Raw genomic sequence first — 27,986 nt, forward strand, 5'->3', positions numbered from 1 at the left:
ATAAAGGTTGGGGGCAAGAGGAAGGACGACAAGGTGTTAACTGGCATGTTGCAACCGGAATTTCCGATCTATAGCTTTCATAATATTAAGGGGATGATCTCTTGCACTGGATACGTATGGATAGTACAAAATACTATTGATGTAAATGTTGCAGAATATAATTTTTTTCAACACTAATGTACTGCTACCACAAATCTTTATCAGTTGTTGCCTTTTTGACTACATGTTGTTTGAAGGATAAAAAGACAAATATGTTATCACTCATCAAAGTTATGTGATAAACAAGCTGTGACTGCCTTAGCTGTTTGCAATCCCCAGACATCGCCAGTCAGTGGCGATAGTTACAGAAACCTTTGAAGTCCTGTCTTGCTTCATAGTCGTACATTATTACTGATGTAACCAAAGAGTCTTACCACCACATTAACTATCATTTTTTTGAAATGCAAAAGAATTGTCAAAAAATGGCAGAATGCAGAACAAAAGCAGCTGTAAGCTTCCACAATCAAAATTTGGATTCAAAGCCAAGTAAGTCCCAGCATCTAAAAAGGACAAAACAGCTAATAATACTGTCTTTGTTTAGAAATAGAGGCATGGCCAAGCCTTTCTAAACCCATTAACTGTCATTTCCTATTGTATGTTCTCCTTCTCCATTTGAGAATTGACGTGTGGATGAATTTACGCCAGAAATCAAAATGACAAAATCTCACATATTATACTCAGTCCACTATATTCATAAAAGGGACAGATATTGCATTTTATAACCAAATTTCTTACACTGAAAGTAAAGTTTCAAGACTATTCGGAGCCCAACACATTTTGTGCTCCAATAAAGGTAAAGTTTCCATAGTCCCAGATGACTATAGGCTATTCTCCCCTTGGGGGGGGGGGGGGGGGGGGGGGTGCTGACTGGTGGTGATTTAACCTGAGGATCACCACACCTCAGGCGAGAGGCAAGGTTGAAAAGGTGGGGCCTTCATGAACAACTTCAGCCGGTACAGTGCTCCATTATGAATTGGAGGAAAGGAGACTGGGCAAGTTAATTCAATAGAACTTCTGAACTTAGCTGAATCAGAAGGCAAACGGTAGAAAAGCCAATTCATACTGATAGTGCTTCGCTGAATTGACTGCTTAAAGGCCACACTGGGTTTAGGAGCAGATTATCTCTGTCCCCTCATCATTAACATTTAGTGGAACAAAGATTGCCACCAAATAAAAAAAGCTACAGTTGGTGAAAATGCAACTACATTTCTTAGCAAAGATTTTGTTTCGCTTTTCCATACAGAAAAAACAAGCCTATGATCTTAAAAGCACAGGCAGATGGTGCGGTGATGCAATTGGTTGATGCTTGATAGCAGAGAGGCATAAAGTGAGGAGGTATGGATTCGTAGCCGACCAATGTCTCAGTGCAAAGCAGATCACGAACTCATCTTTGATTGGCAGGGATGTGGACGTATACTATGCCCAGATACTCAGATTTCCAAATATCAATTCAAAAATACCACTCCAAGAGGCTGAGTGGAAAGTCCATGACTGTGGCTTAATGTCTTTATCAAGATGGAATTTGCATTCTAGATGGCCAACCAGGTCTAAAGAGAATACAGTTGTATACAGCTGCCCTGCCCTTATTTGTCTTCAATATGTTAATATCTTCACATTGCTAAACTTCTGCTGTTAAACGCATCAAAATCACATTCTGGAAATCTGAATTAAAAGCTGAAAAGGCTGAGTCATTGAAAAAGTAAGTCAACATCTGAAAATAGAACAAATATGGCAGTGTTTCAGGTATAGATACTTCCTCCATTCAAAGTGTTCTATACCTAAAATATGACCTCGCCTGTTCTCTCCAAAGAAGCGAACTTGCCTCGTGCATTTACATTTCCTATCATATTTCCTGATAACTATCTGCATAGTTATCAATCTACCAATGTCACCCTGGCTGGCCAGGGGCAGATGGAGGGGAAGCTCTCAAGTCTACCTGATAGACAGCTGAATAGCCAGAAGTTACATCACTACTTTAAATTTCTTGAGATAAAAGATGAAATCCTAAATACTTTGTGGCAGTTATCTGAAACCTCAAGTATAAGTTGAGGCTTTCCAGGTTACTCTGAAGACCACAAGTGAAACGTTACACCTTTATTAAGGTGTTTTTTGAATCAAGTGCAAAGTTTGACAAGTCGCACTGTCAGTATTATTCACTCTTTATTCAGGAAGACTACAAAAGCACAAGAGGACTCGTACCAATTCAGTACACGATTATAGTCAGGAGGGTTTTCATTGGCCAGGTGGTTAACAGTGAGGTGGAGTGTCTTGAGCTAAAAGGAGATATAGATGGAATGGTCAAATGGACAGATGAGTGGCAGATGGAATTTAACCCTGAAAAGTATGGGGTGAAACACTTTGGAAGGAGTAATTCGATAAGAAAGTATTTAATGAATGGTAGGACACTAGGAAGTTCTGTGGAACAAAGGGGCCTTGGCATGTTTGTCCACAGATCTCTGAAAGCGGAAGGGCATGTTAGTAGGCTGGTGAAAAAGGCATATGGGATGCTTGCCTTTATCAATCGAGGTATAGATTACAAAAGCAGGGAAGTCATGTTGGAGTTGTATAGGACTTTTAGTGAGGCCACAGCTAGAGTACTGTGTGCAGTTCTGGTCGCCACATTATCGGAAGGATGTGATTGCACTGGAGGGGTGCAGAAGAGATTCACCAGGATGCAGCCTGGGATGGAGAGGTTGGATAGGCTTGGGTTATTTTGTTAGAGTAGAGAAGACTGAGGGGCGATGTGATCGAGGCGTACAAGATTATGAGAGACATGGACAGAGTTGATAAGGAGCAGCTGTTCCCCTTAGTTGAAGGGTCAGTTGTGAGGGGACATAGGTTCAAGGTGCGGGGCAGGAGGTTGGGGGGGGGGGGGGGGGGGGGGGGGGGGGGGGGGATGTGAGGAAAAACCTTGTTGTAGGGACGGTTTGGAATGCACTGCCTGGGAGGGTGGTAGAGGCGGGTTGCCTCATATCCTTTAAAAAGTATCTGGATGAGCACATGGTACATCATAACATTCAGGGCTATGGGCCAAGTGCTGGCAGATGGGATTCGGTGGGAGTTCAGGTGTTTCTCATGTGTCGGTGCAGACTCGATGGGCCTCTTCTGCACTGTATGATTCGGCTCTGAGGTAACTCTATATTCCTAAATATTGTGCAAATTAAACCACACTAATGTAGGAAAGCAAGTGATCACTTTGAGTCCTTGGCACGGAACACAGGCGACATTGATAAAATCCTAAAACACAAGTCTAACACTCAGCTCTCACATTATGGATCTAACAATTTTAACAGTAAAAATGAAATTGCTGGTTTCATTTACCAAAAATCAAATTCTGTCTTTGATCTAAAGAATAAATTTGACTCATTTTCCTCATTTAATTAGCAACATTGTTTTTTTGATTGAAAAATAACAGGTTTTCTCCATTCTGAAGATATGCAAGTTTGACACAGATATGCAATTTGTTCATAGATCTTCAGGACTATATTTATGACACCTGTCACCTGTTTCACATTGTTAATTAGACACGTTATAATGCACGTCTGGGAATTTCTACCTCAAGTAGTTAACAGAAATACTGATTATAGAGTTTGAAAAAGGATGAGATTTCTTTCAAAAGTGGCTACTTAAACTTAGCGGTTCCAAGAGAAACGAGTCTCGCTCGAGAATGAACAAGAAGGGTGAAAATCATTGAATTCCTCATAAAAGGACCTGGGATAGGTCACTCAGTCCCTCGAGAATGTTCTTCCATTCAATAATTTCTTTTTTCTTTTTTATTCATTCGTGGGACATGGGCGTCGCTGGCTAGGCCAGCATTTATTGCCCATCCCTAGTTGCCCTTGAGAAGGTGGCGGTGAGCTGCCTTCTTGAATCGCTGCAGTCCATGTGCTGTGGGTTGACCCACAATGCCGTTAGGGAGGGAATTCCAGGTTTTCGACTCAGCGACTGCGAAGGAACGGTGATATATTTCCAAGTCAGGGCAGCGAGTGGCTTGGAGGGGAACTTGCAGGTGGTGGTGTTCCCATGTATCTGCTGCCCTTGTCCTTCTAGCTCAAAGTGGTCATGGGTTTGGAAGGTGCTGCCTAAGGATCTTCGGTGAATTGCTGCAGTGACAACTGATCAGCCTCTCATCCCCATTAACCCTTAATAGCCCAGCCAAACAAAAATCTATCAAAATGTTCAATTGACCTAGCCACAGTTTTTAGCGGAGAGTATTCCAGATTTCTGATGCTCCTTGTGTGAAAAGCTGCTTCCTAGCATCATGCCCGGAAGGACTCTCTCTAATTCCAAAGATATGTCCCCCTTGTTCACATCGGCTCCACCAGAGGAAACAATTTTGGTCCAATCATCTTATCAACTCATTTAATCATCTTAAACATGGCAATTAGTTCATCCTCAATCTCCCAGCACCAAGGGAACACAAACCTAGCTGACGTAAAGTGTCTCCTTTTTTAATTCTTGGGATGTGAGCATCGCCAACAAGGCCAGTATTTATTGTCCATTCCTAATTGCCATCGAGAAGGCTGTGATGATCCAACTTGAACTGTTGCAACCCTTGTGGTGTAATCATAGAAATCATAGAAACCCTACAGTGCAGAAGGAGGCCATTCGGCCCATCGAGTCTGCACCGACCACAATCCCACCCAGGCCCTACCCCCACATATTTACCCGCTAATCCCTCTAACCTATGCATCTCAGGACTCTAAGGGGCAATTTTTAACCTGGCCAATCAACCTAACCCGCACATCTTTGGACTGTGGGAGGAAACCGGAGCACCCGGAGGAAACCCACGCAAACACGAGGAGAATGTGCAAACTCCACACAGACAGTGACCCGAGCCGGGAATCGAACTCGGGACCCTGGAGCTGTGAAGCAGCAGTGCTAACCACTGTGCTACCGTGCCGCCCAAAGAATGTTAGGAAGAGAGCTCCAGGATTATGGCCCACCAACAGTTGAAGGAACAGCGATAGGAGTCCAAATCAGGACAACATATGTAATGAAGGGGAACTTAATGGTTATAATTTAACCTCTGTAGTCGTGCTTTCATTCTAGGGAATCTATGCTGTACACCCTCAGTCTGAACTCTGATCATTCCTTGTTTCTGAAAATCTGTTGCTGCTAAATTTAGGGTGCATTATGCCACCAGGCATGAATCATACAAAGCTTAATGTGACAATTTAAACACAAAAGCAAATCAGAGGACATGAAGTTGCAGTGACTCAGTATAGACTCATAATGGTATGCATAATGTTTACAGTACCTTTAATATATGCTGATAATTGAGCTTGAAATTATCATTAAACATATTTGTTGCTTTAGGTCTGTGAAATTCTGCTTGCTGTGCAAGATCATCTTGTAGAACAGTTAGGTGATTCTGTCAAATGTATTTGCAGATCACTGCATTTGGGGTTCAATTATCCTTGGGTATGGAACTCTGCAAGGCAAAGTAAGGTGCTACCTTCCACTTTGTAGGTCATGAGAGTATGGTTATAGGAGCAGTTCATAAAATCATACAGTGCAGAAGAGGTCCTTTGGCCCATTGGGTCTACACCAATACGCAAGAAACACCTGACCTTCCACCTAATCTCATTTACCAGCACTTGGCCCATGGCCTTGAATGTTATGACGTGCCAAGTGCTCATCCAGATACTTTTTAAAGGATGTGAGGCCACCTGTCTCTGCCACCCTCCCAGGCAGCGCATTCCAGACCCTCACCACCCTCTGGGTAAAAAAGCGTTTTTCCTCACATCTTCCATAAACCTCCTGCCCCTCACCTTGAACCTATATCCCCTCATGACTGACCCTTCAATTAAGGGGAACAGCTGCTCCTTATCCACTCTGTCCACTCCTGATCGAGGTGTATAAGATTATGTCGCCCCCTCGGTCTTCTCTGTTCCACCAAAAACAACCCAAGCCTATCCAACCTCTCTTCATAACTTAAATGTTCCATCCCAGACAGCATCCTGGTGAATCTCCTCTGCATCCCCTCCAGTGCAGTAAAGTTGCTCGACCACAGCAAAGACAATTGCTTTAAAATCTGATGCGAGTGCAACATCCTGACTATAGAATATTCATTGCTTAGCCCAGAACAGAGTGGAAGACATCTCATACCTTAACAGAAACTCAGCTTCAGGTCATACATACGTCCACATAAAGACAATTTTAAAACTTCAATAGCCTTCAGCTGTAGTCTTGGCATTTCTTTTCTTTAGGGCGGCACGGTAGCACAGTGGTTAGCACTGTTGCTTCACAGCTCCAGGGACCCAGGCTCGGGTCACTGTCTGTGTGGAGTTTGCACATTCTCCTCGTGTCTGTGTGGGTTTCCTCCGGGTGCTCCGGTTTCCTCCCACAGTCCAAAGATGTGCGGGTTAGGTTGATGGGCCATGCTAAAATTGCCCCTTAGTGTCCTGGGATGCGTAGATTAGAGGGATTAGCGGGTAAAGTATGTAGGGATATGGGGGTAGGGCCTGGGTGGGATTGTGGTCAGTGCAGACTCGATGGGCCGAATGGCCTCTTTCTGTACTATACGGTTTCTATGATTTCTATGATTTTTTGGCTAAAAATAACTATTAGATTTAGCTATGATTCATACATAGCTATGGTTCGACTGGAATTACTCTTTGAATCAGCAATTAAAAATGTAGCAATTTCAAGCTGAACTGTTGTCGTAACTTGCTGATTTTGCCAAAACCCAGTCAGGAAAAAAAGTGGCTTTAATGTTCAGAGGCAGTAAATCCTTACTGGAGCGAACTGTGCAGTGCTCTACCACTCTATGAAGTCATCAAGATCGCCAGAGGCATCCGAGTACATCAAAAGGATACCTGCATGAACTTATCAAATCTCCTCACGGATTGAGATCGCAATAGTGAGCAGGTTGTGAAGACAATCGATTGAGATTTGCTGGTGTCAAACAATTGCTGATATAGCTGCAGGTGTTTGGCTTCCGCCACTAGAGGTCCTCAGTGGGCCACTCAGAAGGCAAAGCTTAAATTGAGCAGCAGACAATTGATTATGCAACATTACGATTTACTTCTGCAGGTCCCAAATGGTTGTTAATGCAGAAATTTTCAACAGATTGGTAAATTTTGGAATAATTCAATTTGTTTTACATAAGAACATACCAAATTGACAAACAGGAAATAAAACCAGCTGGCTTGCCCCATGCAGGCGCCGCACAACTGTGCAATGTGTTCCCAAAAGCTTTCCATCAACCCAGCAGCCACAATATCCAAGCAGAAGCGAAATACAGATGAACAAAAGCCCTAGGCCGAATCAGGGGTAAAGAAAAAACCTGGGAAATTCCTCTCTGAACCCTTCGGTTAAAAAAAGAAGGAATTTCGGAGACCACAATCGCAAGGGTGGCACAGTGGTTAGCACTGCTGCCTCACAGCAAGAAGTTTAACAACACCAGGTTAAAGTCCAACAGGTTTATTTGGTAGCAAAAGCCACACAAGCTTTCGAGGCTCTGAGCCCCTTCTTCAGGTGAGTGGGAATTCTGTTCACAAACAGAACTTATAAGACACAGACTCAATTTACATGAATAATGGTTGGAATGCGAATACTTACAACTAATCCAGTCTTTAAGAAACAAAACAATGGGAGTGGAGAGAGCATCAAGACAGGCTAAAAAGATGTGTATTGTCTCCAGACAAGACAGCCAGTGAAACTCTGCAGGTCCACGCAACTGTGGGAGTTACAAATAGTGTGACATAAATTCTGATTCTAGGATCGCATGATAAAGACTCAGGAGGAAAAAAGCAGAAATATTTATGTGAAATAGTGTGACATAAACCCAATATCCCGGTTGAGGCCGTCCTTGTGTGTGCGGAACCTGGCTATCAGTTTCTGCTCCGCGACTCTGCGCTGTCGTGTGTCGCGAAGGCCGCCTTGGAGAACGCTTACCCGAATATCAGAGGCCGAATGCCCGTGACCGCTGAAGTGCTCCCCAACAGGAAGAGAACAGTCTTGCCTGGTGATTGTCGAGCGGTGTTCATTCATCCGTTGTCGCAGCGTCTGCATAGTTTCCCCAATGTACCATGCCTCGGGACATCCTTTCTTGCAGCGTATCAGGTAGACAACGTTGGCCGAGTTGCAAGAGTATGTACCGTGTACCTGGTGGATGGTGTTCTCACGTGAGATGATGGCATCTGTGTCGATGATCCGGCACGTCTTGCAGAGGTTGCTGTGGCAGGGTTGTGTGGTGTCTTGGTCACTGTTCTCCTGAAGGCTGGGTAGTTTGCTGCGGACAATGGTCTGTTTGAGGTTGTGCGGTTGTTTGAAGGCAAGAAGTGGGGGTGTGGGGATGGCCTTGGCGAGATGTTCGTCTTCATCAATGACATGTTGAAGGCTCCGGAGGAGATGCCGTAGCTTCTCCGCTCTAATACTCTATCTGGCCTCACAGCGCCAGGGACCCGGGTTCCATTCCCGGCTTGAATCACAGTGAAGTCTACACATTCTCGCCATGTCTGCGTGGGATTACTCCGGGTGCTCCAGTTTCCTCCCACAGTCCAAAGACACGCGGGTTAAGTTGATTGGCCATGCTAACTTGCCCCTTAGTGTCAGGGGGATGAGCTAGGGTAAATGCATGGGGTTATGTGGATCGGGCCTGGGCGGGATTGTGGTCAGTGCAGACTCGATGGGCCGAATGGCCTCCTTCTGCAGTGTAGGATTCTACAATGAGGCATATCACCCAACATCCCACCTTGCTTCTGCACACAGCCAGGAACTTGTCCAACTCCTTTCTGAAAGCTTAGAGCAAATAAATCCACATTCACCTGCATGAGCTGAAAAGGTTAATGACCCTTTTGCAAAAAATAAGGAAACACCTCTTGACGTCCAACATATTCTCACGTCCTCAGGTTCCCCACAGCCTATCTAGTTCAAAAAGTCTATCCACAAGCACATTGTACAGTTCCTTTGTGATTTTAAAGAACTCAACTTCACCAGGGTCTAAGGCTTAGGTAGAGTAAAAGGAACCAGGTCTCAAATTTATCATGGTTAACTGGGTATCAATCCAGTGGTCACTCGCCAATCATTTTCCAAGGTTTGCATATTACCCGCCGTATCAGGTGCCTATTTTCAAGGCAGGGGGAAAGGTCTGATGTTGGATTTTATACTGGATCACCCTGCTCATTGATTCTAATACTCTATCTGCTTTGTCATAAGCCTTATGGCACTGGTTGTGAACATGTAAAGACGTTTGTATTGCAACTCAGTCTCTTTCTTGGCAGACTTTAATTTCGAACCCTGCACGGTATTTAAAAGCAACATACCAGAAATTTACATCATGCGCTATCAAGCAATGCATTTTGGAAAGTACCAAATGATATATCACACAGGTCCTGCAGCACTGAAATACCAAAGTTTGAAACAAACATGTTTCCAAAACATGTATGGACTCCACCTGGAATTATGTAAATACCTGGCAATTTGGACCCCATTCCCGAAAGCCCACACAGCTCAAGGCACCTCCCAAACAATAAACATCACCCAAGAATGGCAATGGCCGTACAGACCATTGACCCTCATGTACAGCTCCAGAGCATAATGCTTCAGACATACATAACTTTGCACCTATTCTGTGATCCAGCCAAACCCCAGGGTCAGTTGCCGAATTTATTCTGGCCCTTGTGTACTGTTACAATATTTGTGCATTGTGCGGACTGTCCCTGGCTATCCACGCGTTCCTCCACAAGTACTTCACATCAAACTGTACCAGGACTTCATAAACTGCATGGATGTAATTTATTTTCCAAAAAGGAAAATTAATTTAAAGATCCTGAAATGAAATAGTGCTGATGTGCCGGACTGTTGTGCTGTCAGTATTAGATTTAAGACATCGTTAAACTGATACCTAAACTTCTTTTTACAACCTTTGGAGAAAATGCAACGAAATATTCTAGCATAAAAATGCTGGTAACTGCTATAGGAAATAAACAAGGAGGAAATTTGAAAACTCGGTTGTGGGCATTTTCAGCGGTGCTGAAATACAGTCTATGCAGACAAACAAAAGAGTCTTGCATACTTTCAAAGGCAAAGAAAGGATCAATATTTTCTCCTTTATCACCTTCAGTTTAATAACCCAGTTTACAATGTCAATCCCAGGTGACTACACACACAGCAAAAAATCATTCACTAATTCCTTTTTTCATTTAGTAGACAGACCACAAACCTCTGGTCCCTGTAGTACATTTACAGACATTTCTGCTCTAGTCAATGACGGGGTTTTTGCAAGACTGAAAGCTAAGTAGAATTTCACCAGGAACTTTAAAAAAAAAATCATCATTTTTTTTTGTTTCGTCCTTTGGGGTGCAAAACATATTTAGTTAGAAATAGCAGGAACTGATCATTAAATCTCATTAAATCTTTAATCTGAACCTACTTCAAAACACAGATGACGTTAACATTGTTTATTTCATACCATAAAGTTTAAGAACAGTAATTTATTACTGCCTGAACCAGGCATTTCCATAACATTATTCTGGGTTTTTTGCAAATCATAGCGCTGAAGCAGCAAAAATAAGACTTTGACGATACATTTCTGCTTTGGAGTACAAATTAAAATTACACAATTTTGCAAGTCAGGTTACAAATCAAGGTATGCAAACTGAAGGACATAAAGTACTTACCTGCCCACTCCAAATCAAACTTTCGCAGTCCTACGCATTTCTCAATTTCAGTTCTAAATTTCTCTGTCCGCTTTACATTTTTTCACCTTTACATCTTCTAATTCTATCTTTTACTCTGGTTCTCTACACCCTAGCTATGACTGTAACACTACTCCGCACTCTCTCATTTCCTTCCCTATGAACGGTATGCTTTGTCTCTACTGCGCACAAGAAACAATACTTTTCACTGCACTCTAATACATGTGCCAATAATAAATCAAATCAAAACAAAGTACCTGCCCACTCCAAATCAAACTTTTGCAACCCTACGTATTTCTTAATTTCAGTTCTAAATTACTTAGCAAAATATGTCAGTTTTTTAAAAAACTCAGATTGAGATCCAATCTTTCGCTTGTTACAGCAGAATGCCTCAGATCACACACTTCTGCCCCTATTCAAACTAGTTAATGCTAAATTGTGAAGGCAATGCAAAGGTGAAAAATGTCAAACATACACAGAGAAAGAAACAGCTTCACCAAAACCATGGTGCAGACTTTATAAAAAGGAAAATGCTCGAAATTTACAATTTGGAGCTCCTCCTTTTCAATCTGTGGTCTAAAATAGCTCTAAATGTACCCAAGCACAAGGCAGTAAAATGGGAGCACCAAGGAGAATATGTCCAGCCAGGTTATACCTGCCGGCACGGAGGAGCAGTGGTTAGCACTGCTGCCTCACAGCTCCAGGGACCTAGGTTCGATTCCCGGCTTGGGTTACTGTGCAAACTCCAAACAGACATTCTCCCCGTGTCTGCGTGGGTTCCCTCCGGGTGCTCCGGTTTCCTCCCACACTCCAAAGATGCGCGGGTTAGGTTGATTGGCCATGCTAAATTGCCCCTTAGTGTCCCGGGATGTGTAGGTTAGAGGGGTTAAATATGTAGGGTTATGGGGATAGGGCCTGAGGTGGGATTGTTGTCAGTGCAGACTTTGATGGGCTGAATGGCCTCCTTCTGCACTGTAGGGATTTCTATGATTCTTACCTGCCGGTTTGCAGCAAGGCATAAACAACTCACTGCTTAATGGCATAGGAAGCTGAAGTTCAGTAAGCTGTGCCAAAGACTCTCGCATATTGCAACTCCAGACTGGAGCCAATACATCATCTGACCACTCAACAACCATGGTTTTTGATTGGTAAAACTGCAATTCCAATTTCAGATTTCACAAATTGATACAAAGATTTAATACTTACACCACCACAATGGGAAACTTAATGTTTTTTAAAAATTGCAGTAAATCAGCAGCTGTTAAGTCAGTATTCCTGAGATAATTAATTTCCATTGTATACACTTCAAGGGTAGTACAATAAACCTACAGTTTCTGGAACTTGGGGGAGGAGGAGCAAGTAAAGTTAAAGGTGAGAATTTTAAATTGAGGCATTGGTGATATCAGAAACCAGGTATGACACAAGGATAGGCTGATAGGTGAGCAAGGTATGTTACGGTCAGCACAGCTTCCAATGAACTGAAAGCTTGGCTGACTAGGAAAGCAATGGAATAGTTGAATCTCAGAATACCAAGACAAAGATGGGAGCTTTAGCAGCAAACAGGCTAAGGCAGGCTTAGAGACTGGACTCTACAGAAGTGGAAGTAGGTGGTCATTCTGATGGAGAGAATATGGGATTGCAAGCTCTGCTCGGGGTCAAATTGAAGGTCAAGATTGCAAACAGTCTGGTTCAACCTGATAAGACAGCTGGGGAAGGCATAGAGTTTGTTGTGGGGCTGAAAACAATGGCTTTGATTTTCCCAATATTAAACTGGAGGAAACTGTGGCTCATCCAGGACTGGATGCTGAACAAGCAGTCTTATAACACAGGGAAAATAGAGGTGTCAGGGCAAACGGCGGACTTATAAACCTTGCATGCAGATGCTAAACTCACGCCTTTGATTGATGTCATCAAGGGGTAGCATGTCGATAAGAAAGTGGGAGTTAATGAATAGATCTTTTGGGAATTTCTGGCTGCGATTGGCAAGACAAGTAGAGCCAAGCGAGGCCAACCCAATGGAAACGGACAACACAAAATGGGTGCCGGAGAAGGATTGTGTGATTTATCATCTGAAATGTTGCAGAGAGGTCAAAGAGAATTACGCACCTTGGGTAACCGTTACAGAACATGTTATTTAAGACTCTTAGTCAGGCTATTTCAATGAGAGGTGAAAATCTGATTGAGAGAGTAAAACATCGTTGCGAATTTGGGATACAACTTTGGAGCGGAATTGGAGATTGCAGATGGAGGCAATAGTTTGACAGGACATTGGAATCAAGGGTGGCCTTTTTAAGGAGGGGGTGATGGCAGCAGTTTTGAAAGGGAGGTGGACAGTAGCTTAAGGAACATTTACAGCAGCTTTGATGTAGGTTAGGAGTTCAATTAATTAATAAATCTGGAATAAAAGCCTAGTCTCATTAATAATGATCAAGAAACTATTGATTCTCATAAAACCCATCAGGTACCTAATGACCTTCAGGGGAGGAAATTGCCATCCTTACTTGATCCAACCTGCTTCCGAGTCCAGATCCACCGCAATGTGATTGACTTTTAACTGGTCTCTGTAATGGTGTAGTTAGTTGTATCAAATCACTACAGACCAAAGCACTCTGCATGTACCTACCTACACCACGCAAACTGCAGCAGGTTAAAAAGGTAGCTCACCACCAACTTCAAAAGGGCATTGAAGGGCAGTGTGCATCAAATACCAGTCTGGCCAGTGAAGCCCACATCCCAAGAACCAAAGAAAGGGGGAGGGGGAGAATTTGGATGGTCAACAGTTAAGTAGGAACTGGGTCAGGGGAGCAGAAGTTGGTCTAACATACGAGATAAGCTCACAAATGGCATAAAGTGAGATAGGAGAATCATAGAATCCCTACAGTGCAGAAGGAGGCCATTTGCCCATCGAGGCTGCACTGACCACAATCCCACCCAGACCCTATCTCCGTAACCCCACATATTTACCCTGCTAATCCCCCTGACTCTAAGGGGCAATTTAGCATGGACAATCAACCTAACCCGCACATCTTTGGAGTGTGGGAGGAAACCGGAGCACGCACGCAGACATGGGGAGAACATGCAAACTGCACACAGGTAGTGACCCGAAGCCGGAATTGAACCCGGGTCCCTGGCGCTGTGAGGCAGCAGTGCTAACCACTGTGCCACCAAAGAATAAGAATGGAGGGAGATTGCAGGGTGTCCTGAAAAGATGGTCTCCATACACTCTTTGCACTTATTGATTGGAAGTGGGTATGGAAGTGGAGGGAGTCAAGATTTAATAGGAATGTTGGTAATGAAAACATATGAGCTATATCCTTGCTCTGCAGGATGATCCTGGAGTGGTGGACATTAGGGGTAGGGAAAAGTGAAGCTCAATAGTTCTTGGTGCAGAAGGAAAAGCACCCCAATGCTATCAATTCCAAACTGACAACCGGCAGAAGCTATTCAATCAAATTATGCAAATAATTTCATCAACTTGCTTTGAGCCACCATCCTTAAGGATTTTAAGATAGGTAAAATATACACATGCAAGAAACATTTAACGTCTATTTGCAATCATACAGCATGTCAATGTAGAAATGCCTGCCAATGCATTTTTAAAAAAATAAAGAATCTGTAAGCCTGGGGCTCAATTGAGATTGCTTGGATGGTAATTAAAGTTTGGCAATTGTTGTCTGTTTTTTCTCTTAATATCTTAGTTCTTCCTGATTGTCTATGATCCATGTCAAACAAAGAAAGCTGCCCATTTCCATTCTTGCTTCAGAAGACAATTTAGGACTGCCTCCCTTCCGAGCTTAATATGGGCCACCACAATTTGAAGATACCACTTCCAAATGTCAGAATTTTGTGTGCGCAAGATTCACATCTCCCCTGGTCTAGCACCGGAAAATGACCAAAAGCAGCCACAACCAGGAAAATTATTAGTAGTGAATTTAACTGGATTTTGTTTTGTACAGAGGGGAGGAGTAAAAAGTGTGGGAATGCAATAGTTATAGGGGATTCAATTGCAAGGGGAATAGATAGGTGTTTCTGTGGCCACAAACGAGACTCCACGATGGTATGTTGCCTCCCTGATGCTAGGGTCAAGGATGTGTTGGAGCGGTTGCAGGGCATTCTGAAGAGGGATGGCGAACAGCCAGTGGTCGTAGTACAGTTTGATACAAATGACAAAGGTAAAAAGAGGAATGAGGTCCTAAAAGCAGAATATATGGAGCCAGGAAGCAAGTTGAAAAGCAGGACCTCAAAAGGTAGTGATTTCAGGATTACTACCTGTGCCACGTGCTAATCAGAGTAGAAACAGCAGGATACATAGGATGAATATGTGGTTGAAAGGATGGTTTGAAGGGAAGGGTTTTAGATTCCTAGGGCATTGGGACTGGTTCTGGGGGAGGTGGGACCTGAACAGACTGGACAGATTACACCTGGGCAGGATCAGGACTGATGTCCTCAGGGGGGTGCTTGCTGGAATGGCTGGGGAGTTTAAAATCAATATGGCAGGGGGATGGGAACCTTTGCAAGGATTCAGAGCAGGGGGAATTAACTACAAGAGAAAAAGACAGCAAGGAGAATAGGAAAAGTGATAGGCAGAGAAATCAAGGGCCAGAGTCGGATAAGGACCAAGTAAAAAATAATAGGAAAGGGAAAAGGAATGTTAAAAGTGCCCACCTTAAGATTTTGTACCCGAATGCCTGGGGCATTTGAAACAAAATGGATGAATTAGTTGCACAGATAGATGTAAAGGGGTATGATACAGTTAGCCTTATGGAGACATGGCTCCAAGGTGAGCAAGGATGGGAACTAAACATTGAGGGATACTCAGTGTTTAGGAAGGACAGACAGAAACAAAAAGGTGGTGGAATTGCACTATTGATTAAAGATGATATTGATACAATATTGAGGAAAGATATTAGCATAGGGTGATGTGGAATCTGTATCGGTCAAGTTAAGAAACAACAAGGAGCAAAAAACATTGGTGAGGGTGGTATACAGACCACCAAACTGGAGTGGTAATGTTGGGAAAAGCATTAAACAGGAAATCAGAGATGCATGTGTTAAAGGAACATCTGTGATTATGGGTGACGTTAATCTGTATATAGATTGGGAGAGACAAATTAGTCACAGTACAATAGAAGGAGGAATTTCTGGAGTGCATATGGGATGATTTTCTAGAGCAATACATTGAGGAACCAACAAGGGAGAAGACCATCTTGGACTGGGTGTTGTGCAATGAGAAAGGATTAGTTGGTAATCTAGTTGTGAGAGAGCCCTTGGGGACGAGTGACCATAATATGGTAGAATTCTTTGTCAAGGTGGATAGTGATGTAGTTGATTGGGAGACCAGGGCCCTGGATCTCAATAAAGGTAACTATGATGGTATGAGGCATGAATTGGCCATGATGGACTGGGAAACATTACTGAAAGGAAAGACAGTTGACAGGCAATGGCAGGCATTTAAAGAATTAATAGCTGAACTCCAGAAGTTGTTTGTTCTTGTTTGGCGCACGAGTGGTAAGGGAATTGTGGCCAAACCATGGCTTACAAGGGAAATTAGAGATAGTATCAGATTCAGGAAGAAACAAATTGTCAAGAAAAAACAATAGGCCTGAGGATTGGGAGCAGTTTAAAATTCAGCAAAGGAGGACCAAGGGATTGATTAAGAAGGGGAAAATAGAATATGAAAGTAAGTTAGTCGGAACACAAAAACTGACTGTAAAAGTTTCTATAGATATGTAAAGAGAAAAAGATTGACAAAAACAAATGTAGGCTCCTTACAGTCAGAAACGGGAGAATCTATAACGGGGAATAAAGAAATAGCGGAGGAATAAAATTTGTACTTTGCTTCAGTCTTCACAGAGGAAGACATAAATAATGTGCTGACAGAAACATGTTTTAGTGAGGAGCTGGAGGAAATCAGCATTAGTTAAGAAATGGTTTGGGGGAAATTGATGGGATTGAAGGTAGATAAATCTCCAGGTCCTGATAATCTTCACCCAGAGTACATGAGGAAGTGGCCCTGGAAATAGTAGATCCATTGGTGATTATTTTCCAAAATTCTTTGGATTCTGGAATAGTTCCTACACATTGGAGGGTAGCTAATGTAAGCCCGCTATTCAAAAAGGGAGGTAAAGAGAAAACAAGAGAACTATAGACCAGTGAGCCTAACGTTGGTACTGGGGGAAGTTGCTAGAGTCTATTATCAAGGATTTCCTAACTCGGCATTTGGAAGGCACTGGTATTCAGACAAATCAGACTAAGTCAGCATAGATTTACAAAAGGGAAATCATGCTTGACGAATCTATTGGAATTGCTTGAGGATGTAACTAGTAGAGTTGATCGAGGCTAACCAGTGGATGTGGTTCATTTAGACATCAGAAGACTTTTGACAAGGTCTCACATACCATACTACTATGTAGAATTAAAGTACATGGGAATTGCAGGTAATGTCTTGAGATGGATAGAAAGCTGGTTAGCAGATAGGAAGCAAACGGCTGGCATAAATGGGTCATTTTCTGATTGGCAGTCAGTGATTAGTGAGTTCCGCAGGTGTCTGTGCAAGGACCCCAACTGTTCACATTATATATTAATGATTTGGAAGAGGGAACTGAATGTATTATCTCCAAAGTTGCACATGATACAAAGTTGGGTGGGAGGGTGAGCTGTGAGGAAGACGTAGAGATGCTTCAGTGTGATTTGGACAGGCTGAGTGTGTGGGCATCTGCATGGCAGATGCAGTATAATGTGGCTAAATGTGAGGTTATCCACTTTGGTAGCAATAATAGGAAGACAGAATACTACTTGGATGGGTGCAAAGAGAGGTGGATACTCAACGAGACCTTGGAGTCCTCATGCATCAGTCACTGAAAGTAAGCATGCAGATACAGCAAGCAGTAAAGGTGGTAAATGGTATGTTGGCCTTCATAGCGAGAGGATTTGAGCATAAGGATAAGGATAAGGCTGTTTTGCTGCAATTGTATAGCATATTAGTGAGGCCACATCTGGAGTATTGTGCACAGTTTTGGTGTCCTTATCTGAGGAAGGATGTCCTTGCTATAGAGGGAGTACAGCGAAGGTTTACCAGGCTGAATCCTGGGATGGTAGGTCTGTCATATGAGGAAAGACGAAATCAGTTAGGATTATGTTCACTGGAGTTTAGAAGAGTGAAAGGGGATCTCATAGAAACTTATAAAATTCTAACAGGGTTAGACAGGGTAGATTCAGAAAGAATGTTCCCAGTGGCGGGACAGTCCAGAACTGGGGATCATAGTTGAGGATTAAGGGGTAAACCTTTTAGAACTGAGGGGAGGAGAAATTTCTTCACCCAGAGGGTGGTGAATGTGTGGAATTCACTACCACAGAAAGTAGTTGAGGCCAAAGCATTGTCTGATTTCAAGAAGAAATTAGGTATAGCTCTTGGGGCAAATCAACAGGTTCTTTAGAAATCCAAAACATTTCATTCTTGGTCTCAAAGAAGCCTAATATCACTTACGCCCTTTCAATGATTAGATTCAGCACTCATACCCTCCACAACCATCAGTAATCTCTCCCACTGCGGAGCAATGTCACTATGAGCAACGTTGCAAGAAATCTTCTAGGAAAATTACTTAGCAAACAATGTCTTTCACTATGATAGTGAACTGGAACAGTTCGGGTCAGAAATGACAAGTGACCTGAGATTCAACCTCAGGTTGACTGTTGCATGGGCGTGCTGAGTGACTGTCTTCCGAAATATTTTCAATGGAAATGGCACTTCTCTCGGCAGCTAAAGGGCAGGGAAAGGTCAAGAATAGAGAAAAACCAGAGCAGATGAGTGTCTGAACTGGTTCCTGTCTTCATCTCTGCCACAACATCACAGCAATTCGCGTGCAAGTCCAGCATTACGCACGATGACAATTTTCACTTGGGGGGGGGGGGGGGGGGAGGGGAGGAAAACCCCACATTTACCCAGTCTAATCACTAGAAATACTGTGTTTGCTCCCGTAACACATGTTAAAAGATTCAAAAGGCAACCATATTAAGACGCAAATCAGGAAATTCTTCCTACAAATGATTGATCAATACCCTCCCATCAGCTTTTATACAGCAGTACCTGGGGAGATTAGGAGCAGGACTTGGTGAAGATGAGTTTGTCAGGGCTGTAGTTGTTGCTGTCGTTGACAACTCCTGTGTGCGAGGAACCCTTCCCATTCTGTACCAGACGCCCATGTTGTTCAATTCCCTAATAATTACACAGAACAAGTTATAAATTTTTTAGAAATACATTTGTTTGCTAAAAATATATTCAGTCTCAATATCTTTAATGAAATCATAAAAATTTCATAGTCCAAGGATGCAAGATCAAAGTATCATAATGGGCTAAACCTCAAAATTCTCACTCAAGTCACTGGAATTTTTATATTCTCAACCAGGCATCTAAATATAGAGTACTAGCAAGGGTTACATCTGCAACAGGGGATAGCACAGTGGCAGCGTGGTTAGCACTTCTGTCTCAGTGCCAGGGACTCGGGTTTAATTCTGGCCTTGGGTGACTGTGTGGAGTTTGCACGTTCTCCCCATGTCTGCAGGTTTCCTCCGGGTGCTCCGGTTTCCTCCCCCAATCCAAAGATGTACAGGTCAGGTGGGTTGGCCATGCCAAATTGCCCCTTAGTTTCAAAAGATGTGTAGGTTAGATGATTTGCTATAGGGTAGGGCAGAGTGGTGGGCCTTGGTATATACTCTGTCGGTGCAGACTCGATGGGCAAAATGGTCGCCTTCCGCATATTAGGGCTTCTAATGATTAACATTGCTCTTTCAGGTGCCGGTTAACTTGAAGATTTCCAACATTCCTACTGAACTTAGCTTGAAAGCAGAAAAGACTTGCGTCTATTAAACTTTTCATTCTCTCAAGACAGCTCAAAAGCACTTTGCAATCAATGAAGTAATGTTGAGTGCAGTCACTGTTGTGATGTAGGAAATGCTGTAGCCAATTTGCACGCAGCACGGTCATACAAATACCAGTATGACGGTGACCTAATAATCATTTGAGTGATGTGAATTGAGGGTTGATTGTGAGCACCCTCATGTTCTTCTTTGTAACAGCATCATGGGAACTTCGATGTCCATCTCAGAGGGCGGGTGGTTAAACGCCACATCTGAAAGCTGATGGCTCCAACAGTGTAGCACTCCCTCAGTGCAGCAGCAGAGCATCAGCACAGATTGTGTGCTGGTTACGGGAGTGGGACGTGAACCCATAACTTTCTGGCTAAAGAGGCATGTACGTTACCAACTGAGCCACAACAGACAGAATATCTTGTGATGTCACAGTTCTGCAACTTCACAATCTTCCCAAAACCCAGATTTGTGCACTCTGACCCCATCAGCCCAAGAAACTAGAATTCTTAGAGCACTGATGCTGAAATTGGAGGAACATAAAAATACATCATTTACAGTCAACACACATTGCTGTTCAAAGTGTGTTCTAAAGTGTGTTCTAAATTCAGTTAAGTATTAATGACCAATAACCTCCAGAAGGCTTCTATTAATCTTGCAAGCTTTTAATGGCAACTTGGAATAAAGAAATCGAAGAATATTTGGTTTTTATTTCAGTGGTTTTAATTATGATAGGCATTCATCTTTTTCAGCAAAAGAAAAACAATTACAGCTTAGCCTTTGTTTGAATTCCATGAGTACCACAGCTCACTGATTCAGTGCCAACCTTCATTTTTCAATAAACACAAAAAAATTTATAAACCTGCAAAAAAAAAACAAGTAATTGCTGACTTTTATAATGTGTCCCTTGCATTAACTCCTCAGAAATCTCCTCCTTCGTCCAATTTCCTATCACTAATGAAACATTGTTGGGTCTCTTAATACATTGGTATTTTAATTTTTTACTTTTTTATTCCACTTTTCAACTTTCATAGAATCATTGAATCCCTACAGTGCAGGAGGAGGCCATCCAATACATCGAGGCTGCACCGATAGCAATCCCATCCAGGCCCTATCCCTGTAACCCCACATAGTTTACCCTACTAATCCTCAATATCACTAAGGGGCAATTTAGCTTGGCAAATCAGCCTAACTGCACATCGCTGGAGTGTGGGAAGAGAGCAGAGCAGCTGGAAGAAACCCATGCAGACACGGGGAGTGTGTGCAAACTCCACACAAACAGTGACCCGAGGCCAGAATTGAACCCTGGTCTCTGGTGCCATGAGACAACAGTGCTAACCACTGTGTCACCCATATTTTCTTGTGCTCTTCTAACTTACTGCTTCTCCAATATCTCCTCTGCTATCCTACTCTGTTGAGATTAATTAATTAACTTAAATAAAATGGGCTCAGGGAAAGCTGACAGTATTTAGCCAGAGCGTGACTGATTTAACTTGTGCCGGTCACAATGTAAATGGGGAAGGGGGAAGAAAGGGTTATATGAAAAAGGGAAAAAATAATAGCAAGAATAATTTGAATCTAATTGCATATTCAAAGGTAGCATTTCCTTTCCTTTAAAATCCAATTAATTCTAGCAGAGGTTGAAAGAAAGTAACAGCCCTTTGGGTTGGTTAAAGTTCAAGCCTATTCTAATACCCACCCACCCCCCTGCAGTCAGAATGGAAAACCAGATCAACTGACCGTGACATTTTGAGATGCACTACAAGCAAGGAAACCAACATTCTGCAGATAAATAACAGTGAAACACCCCCATTAGATCTTGCCAGGACGCAGGGTTGAGGACTCCTGGTTCAAATCAGCCCAGATGGTTAATATGGGCCAAAATTAACAGAAATAACATTTTTCATGACAGGATTTTTTTTTTTAAATCAAGGCATTGGGTCACTTCCAATGGGTACCAAAATCCATGGAATCCCTACATTGCAGAAGACGACCATTCAGCCCATCCAAGCTGCACCAATGCTCCGACAGAGCATCTTACTCAGACCCACCCTGCGCCCTATCCCTGTAACCCATGTAACCCATGTAACCCTGAAATTCCCCTAACCTACACATCTTGGGATGCTAAGGGGCAATTTAACATGGCCAATCCACTTAACCTGCACATCTTTGGAATGTGGGGTAACCAGTGCGCTTTGGTTATAATTTCCAGACGAAGTTGAGTAACAAACATCAGGTTAGAGAGAAAATTGCTAAATTAGTCCATAACTGAAGAAAGAAAAAAATTCTGTCCCTTTTCAACTATTAAAAGCAGTAATATTTCAGAGTATGGTCTCATTAAAAAGTCTACGTGAATATTTTGATGGCATCAGTTGCAGCACCACATTCTTTTCCCATTTGAGCAAGGGTTTTTCACAAGTAAACAAAATCTAACTTTTTCTTCAGTTGTAATACAGACATTTGGAAAAATACCTGAAGCAAGAAGATGAAAAATTATCTAATTTATTGGGATTTTTGCTTTTTTTTTAAAAAGTCTGTTCTGTGTCGTGTTTAATTTATAAAATATTGGAATTATTGAGGTTAAATAACCTATTGTGAAAACCAGACATATATTACAGTCACAGAGAAACTCTGGCTGTTGTAAATTGAGAGGGTCTCTGGTTACAACACAGGACACAATTGCGTAAATAATTGGTATTTTTGAATTTCTGATCAATACCAAGGACTCAGTGATTAAGGTGATAAGGATAATTTAAACATCTCGGTGTACTAGAGTGTGTGGAAAAGGGGGAATGCTCCTGCTATCAACCTGTGAGACAATGATCTGAAGATATCCTGGAGTTGGATTGTAGAACGCAGTTGCTTCAGAGCGTTTAAAGTTAATAGCGGTGGTGCTAAAATATCTGCTGTTTTTAAACTGATCTTTTTAATTCATGGGGATGGACGACAAATTGACAGCGATTATGTGCCTATATGGTCGTTTCAAAAATTAAAAGTAAAGGAGTGGAAATCAATTTTCTAAATTTAATTGTATCAGGAAATTTTGTACGTACTTTTAATAGGCACAAAAACAGAAAATGAGGGGGGATGAAATGGTCACAAAAACAGAAAATGCTGGAAAATCTCAGCAAGTCTGACAGCATCTGTGGAGAGAGAATAGAGTCCACGTTTCGAGTCTGGATGACCTTTTGTCGGGGTGAAATGGTGTTTGGTTTTGTGATTGGTAAAGCTTTTTTAAAATTTACATGAATTGGCACAATTGCGTTTGACAACATTTCACTCCATCTTGTTGCAAAACTACAGAGGAGTTCCACTTTCACCAGCTCCGACGAAGGGTTATCTTGATTCGAAACGTTGGCTCTATTCTCTCCCCACAGATGCTGTCAGGCCTGCTGAGATTTTCCAGCATTTTCTGTTTTTGTCCCACTTTCACCTCCCTCATTCCAGCTCACATACACGATCAAATGAGTGTGCAGGTGGGTGTGGGATTAAAGGCCGAGACCCGAAGGGCACTCACACAGTATGGATATCCTACTTCTCACTTGTACTGGAACTTCAATAAATGAATTGAACAAACGGAAATTTCTGTGCACCATCCATATCAAATGCAACAGGACAATGAGGCTTTGGAGAAGGTGATGGAGTGGTTGACTGGTCACCAAGAAAAATATTTCCACCCATCCACAGGCTAGGATTGCTTCATATGTTATGGTATTTTTGTAATCATTATAATGTGTTGTTTGAAGCCTTTGCTTGGAAGGCTTGATCACCATGCCCACAATTCAGAATTAGCTGCCCTCCTGCAGAAGGGTTAGACATACGATTGAGTGACAGCTCCTTCCCCCTCATGGGTTTTTGCAGGACTAGGTTTTGCAAGAGTTAAATTATCCCAAGCTTTTCTCTGTACAGGAGTTCATTAAAAAACACTTCTTTCTGCAAGATTACGGGACTCCAGTTAACGGGAAAGCCACTCTACTATCTTCTGTGCAAGCAAAAAGACTAAGAGCGCAGCCATTCTGCAACAGTATACAGAATGCATGTTTTTTTTCCATTAGCTGTTCCCTAATCCCTATAAAACTACAATGTGATCAACAAAACCTTTGGCTCACATCAATACATTTGTCAGGTTCTTAGACTAATCTAGCACTACTTCTTGCTATAATACAAAAACAACAAATGAAAGAATCAAAATTAAATAAAGCACTGAGCTATTAAAATGCAGCTTACATAAATCAGACAGAGAATGCAAATTATGCAGCAAGTTGAATTTTAAGAAGTTAACTTGCAAGGTAAACAAGGTACAGGAAAATCTCTGGTTATCCGGTCTGATTTGGGAACGGGAGGTGCTGGTTGACCAAAGCCGGTTAACAGAGATGCAAGGCAACATCCGCATATTCATCAAGGATGATCATGAGTGTTGAAGTCTTGTGAGGGTGTGGGAGTGTGCAAATCGAGTGAGTAGTGCATATGGGGTGAAGGTGGTGCAGAGCAGTGAAAGGCCGAGACCACAGCGAGGACAGACTGCCTATAACTACTCCCGGTGAGTTTGACATCTCTAATCATAAAACAGACCCGAGCCCAGAATTCCGGTTCATAGAGAATTCAATTGGTAGAGCACCAGATAACACAAATCTTACTGTAATTAACAAGGAACCTAAAATTGAATTAAGAACAGAAGATGCAGGAAACGCTCTGCAGGTCTGTCAGCATCTGCATAAGAAAAAAACAGATTTGACAATTCAGGCCTGATGAATGGCAGGTGCAGTTTAATTTAGATAAATGAGAGGTGATGCGTTTTGGTAGATCAAACCAGGGCAGGACTTACTCAGTTAATGGTAGGGCATTGGGGAGAGTTATAGAACAAAGAGATCTAGGGGTAGAGGTTCATTGCTTCTTGAAAGTGGAGTCACAAGTGGACAAAGTAGTGAAGGTGGCATTCAGTATGCTTGGTTTCATTGGTCAGAACATTGAATACAGGAGTTGGGATGTCTTGTTGAAGTTGTACAAGACATTGGCAAGGCCACACTTGGAATACTGTGTACAGTTCTGGTCACCCTATTATGGAAACAATATTAATAAACTAGAAAGAGTGCTTAGAAGATTTACTAGGATGCTACAAGGCTCGATGGTTTGAGTTATAAGGAGGGGCTGGATAGACTGGGACTTTTTTCCCTGGAACGTAAGAGGCTCAGGGGGGATCTTATAGGAGTATATAAAATAATGAGGGGTATAGAGAAGGTAGATAGTTAACATCTTTTCCCAAAGGTAGGGGAGTCTAAAACTATAGAGCATAGGTTTAAGTTGAGAGGGGAGAGATACAAAAGAGTCCAGAGGGGCAACTTTTTCACACAGAGGGTGGGGAGTGTCTGGAACGAGTTGCCAGAGGTAGTAGTAGAGGCGGGTACAATTTTGTCTTTTAAAAAGCATTTAGTTACAAAGTTAAGATGGGTATAGAGAGAAATGGGCCAAACGTGGGTAATTGGGCCGAGTTTAGTGGTAAAAGGGTGGCATGGACAAGTTGGGCTGAAGGGCCTGTTTCCATGCTGTAAACCTCTATGATTCCATGACTCATAGAATCCCTACAGTGTAGAAGGAGGCCATTCAGCCCATCAAGCCTGCACGGACAACAATCCCACCCAGGCCCCATCCCTGTAACCCCACATATTTATCCTGCTCGTCCCCCGACACCAAGGGACAATTTAACATGGCCAATCAGCCTAACGCGCACATCTTTGGAGTATGGGAGGAAGCCGGAGCACCCGGAGGAAACCCACACAGACACGGGGAGAACTCCATAGACAGTCACCCAAAGCGGGAATTGAATCCGGGTTCCCAGCGCTGTGAGGCAGCAGTGCTAACCACTGTGCCACAGTGACCTTTCATCAGAATCCTTTCTGTTGAAACTTTTTTTGAAAGGTCACATGCTTAAAACCTTCACGTTTCTCTCTCCACAGATGTTGCCAGGACCCCTGGTTATTTCCATCTTTCTTGGTCTCTACTACAGACTTCCAACATCTGCAGTATTTTGCCGTCATTCACTTTCAGCTTCAATACATCCATCACACATCCATCAAGCAGCCACACACAGTACAATCTTGATAAATGCAATCTGCCACATTTTACAGCGCTGAAATGGACAAAATTAAACTTGCAGTAAAACAGCACAATGGTTTTAATGAGACCACACTTACACATTTTTCACTGTATGATTATCAAATTAAGGGCACTTACCCAATGAAGGTATACTGAGGGGGAGCTTGTTTAGATTTGCCAAGAATTTTTACATCACAAATGGCAGCTTCAGTTGAGTCACGAGGAATGAATTTGATACACATCCTCCTCTTCCTGAAAGCTGGCTCTTCTATTTAAAAGATAATTTTAATATACAAATAGGTGCCTATTATCAAAATTGCTTTCAAGCATGATTCATAACATGGCATGAACAACAGAAAAAGCAGTTGCTTCACGCTTACCCTGATATATGTACATAAAAATATACCCCTATAATAAATAACACAAGCACTCAAATTATTAATTTGTGATATGATACCAATAGGTTTTGAAATGGGCAACTATTGCACCAATTAAGGAAAAGTGTGACAATTTTTCACATCCCCTAGGGTTTTTGTACTTCTGCTATTCTTGTCAAAGTGACCCCAATCATATAGCAGACAGAACGGACTTTTTAAAAAAATATAGCAGTTCTTTCAAATGTTGTGTGTTTTTGTGAAGAACTTAATTTGCACCTTAATGTCCTCTGAACAAGATGCTGTACCAGTCAGAAAGGAGTGGTTTAATTCCAGTTGTGAAAGAACATAATTTACAACTACTGTTGTACTTTAACAGCCGTGAAATAAGGGATAAATTTTCTAATTCAAAACTTTAAAGCTACATGCCTTTATCTGGTAAAATCCAATACTATTTAACCACGTCTGCAGCACGTAAAAAAAACCATAACTTACGTGTGTCCACTGTTTCCTGGATGGGAATAAAGCCCACCGGTAAAGTATCCTTTAAATCGATCAGCTTCATATCCACAAGCACATTCCCTAAATGGCTCTTTAAAAGCCGCAAGAGAGGGAGAGAAAAAAAAAGGTGTCACACATGCTACAATGTTCTGGATAGCCTGTGTCATAACATTCCATTATTTCTCTGACACAGAAACAAATAAACCTCCATCTACCCAAGCAAACACTAGAAAATCAATTGGACGTTCCATAAAAGTTTCCCCATACAAAACCAATGAGAAAACAGTGTGGTTCCTGTCATAAACAAATATGCAGTAATAAGCCTGCCACCTGGGTAAGAATATGAACATTTAAACAAATATGGTTCAATAGAAAAGTCCTTTTATTCTCCCTATAATTTTCCATCTTGGAGTCACACTACCGTTAGTTCTCTTTGAGACTTCTTGGGTGGGATTTTCCGGCCGTGCCCGTCCCAAGACCGGAAAATCACACCCGAGGTCAATGGACCTTTGGAAGGTCCATGTCCCGCCCGTGGCAGGAAAATCCCACCCCTTATCTTTATTTACCATCAACATCCACCAGGCACACAATGGCTCAAATACTTCTGCAGGTGCAATAAATCCTACAAGTTCCACCAGCCCTACCAGGAAATAAGACAGGTAAGTTAGCCAAAGAGATGGGGTTGAGAAGCCTTTTTTTATAACAATAAAAACTGGTGAGGTGGAGAATGTTCTGGAATGCAAGACTGATGTCATGGAAGGCTGTACGATTGTTGGTCGAGCAAAGAGAGGGAATATATTAAAGGAGACCCAATCAACTGGAGAAGCCTTCATAGGTATGGCAGGAAAAGGACAATGAGGGATTCATGAAATATGGCAGCTCAAGGGCGATCAAAGAATGTGATGCAGTGACAGAGCTGGACATCACTAATATTGTCGTCCAAGTGCCATGCCGAGCAGCATAGGCAACCATAGTTTTCCAGACTTTCCAGTGGATGAGCTCATTGTTAAGAGTTCTGGTTAAGCTAGTCTTTAACATCGTCTAGCAGCTTCCTTCGCTGTTGGCTTCTTGCTCGTCTTCCATTAATCTAACCCTTCTTCATGGTAGCACGTCTGAAAAACTCTATTTGTCTTCACTTGATAAAAGAATGTAGGGCTGGAATAGATAGGAAAGGGCGAGGCCATAGAGAGAATTTTTACAGCAGGATGAGAATTTTAAATTGGAGATGGCAGAGGGCTTGGGGCTAATGCAGGTCAGCAAGCACAGGAGTGATGTGGGAGCAGGATTAGGGTAGAGACAGCTGAATTTTAAATGAGCTAAAGCGATAACAGGATGGATCACAATTCAACACCCCATGAGCCAGGCACCAATCAAGGTTTCACCAGCAATTGGACCAAGATAATGGAAAAGAAGAAGCATAAACCACGTAGTCGAGAATAACGAGGTTGAACATCAATTATGTGAAAAT

The 27,986-nt window shown here is 42.4% G+C and overlaps 1 protein-coding gene across 13 annotated transcripts in view; it reads right to left on the minus strand.

The window, feature by feature from the left end:
- The window catches only part of mvb12ba (multivesicular body subunit 12Ba), a 168,031-nt gene that overhangs the window by 98,991 nt on the left and 41,054 nt on the right, over positions 1-27,986 (minus strand). For all 13 annotated transcript variants that reach the window (XM_078226449.1, XM_078226443.1, XM_078226450.1 and 10 more), the window contains 3 exons: positions 26,513-26,609; positions 25,782-25,911; positions 18,772-18,900 (listed from right to left, as the gene is read on the minus strand). In XM_078226449.1, coding sequence (XP_078082575.1) covers positions 18,772-18,900; positions 25,782-25,911; positions 26,513-26,609 — 356 coding nt within the window. The remainder of the gene's footprint in view (positions 1-18,771; positions 18,901-25,781; positions 25,912-26,512; positions 26,610-27,986) is intronic.

Source organism: Mustelus asterias, chromosome 13 (genome assembly GCF_964213995.1).
Source record: "Mustelus asterias chromosome 13, sMusAst1.hap1.1, whole genome shotgun sequence".
NCBI lineage: Eukaryota > Metazoa > Chordata > Chondrichthyes > Carcharhiniformes > Triakidae > Mustelus > Mustelus asterias.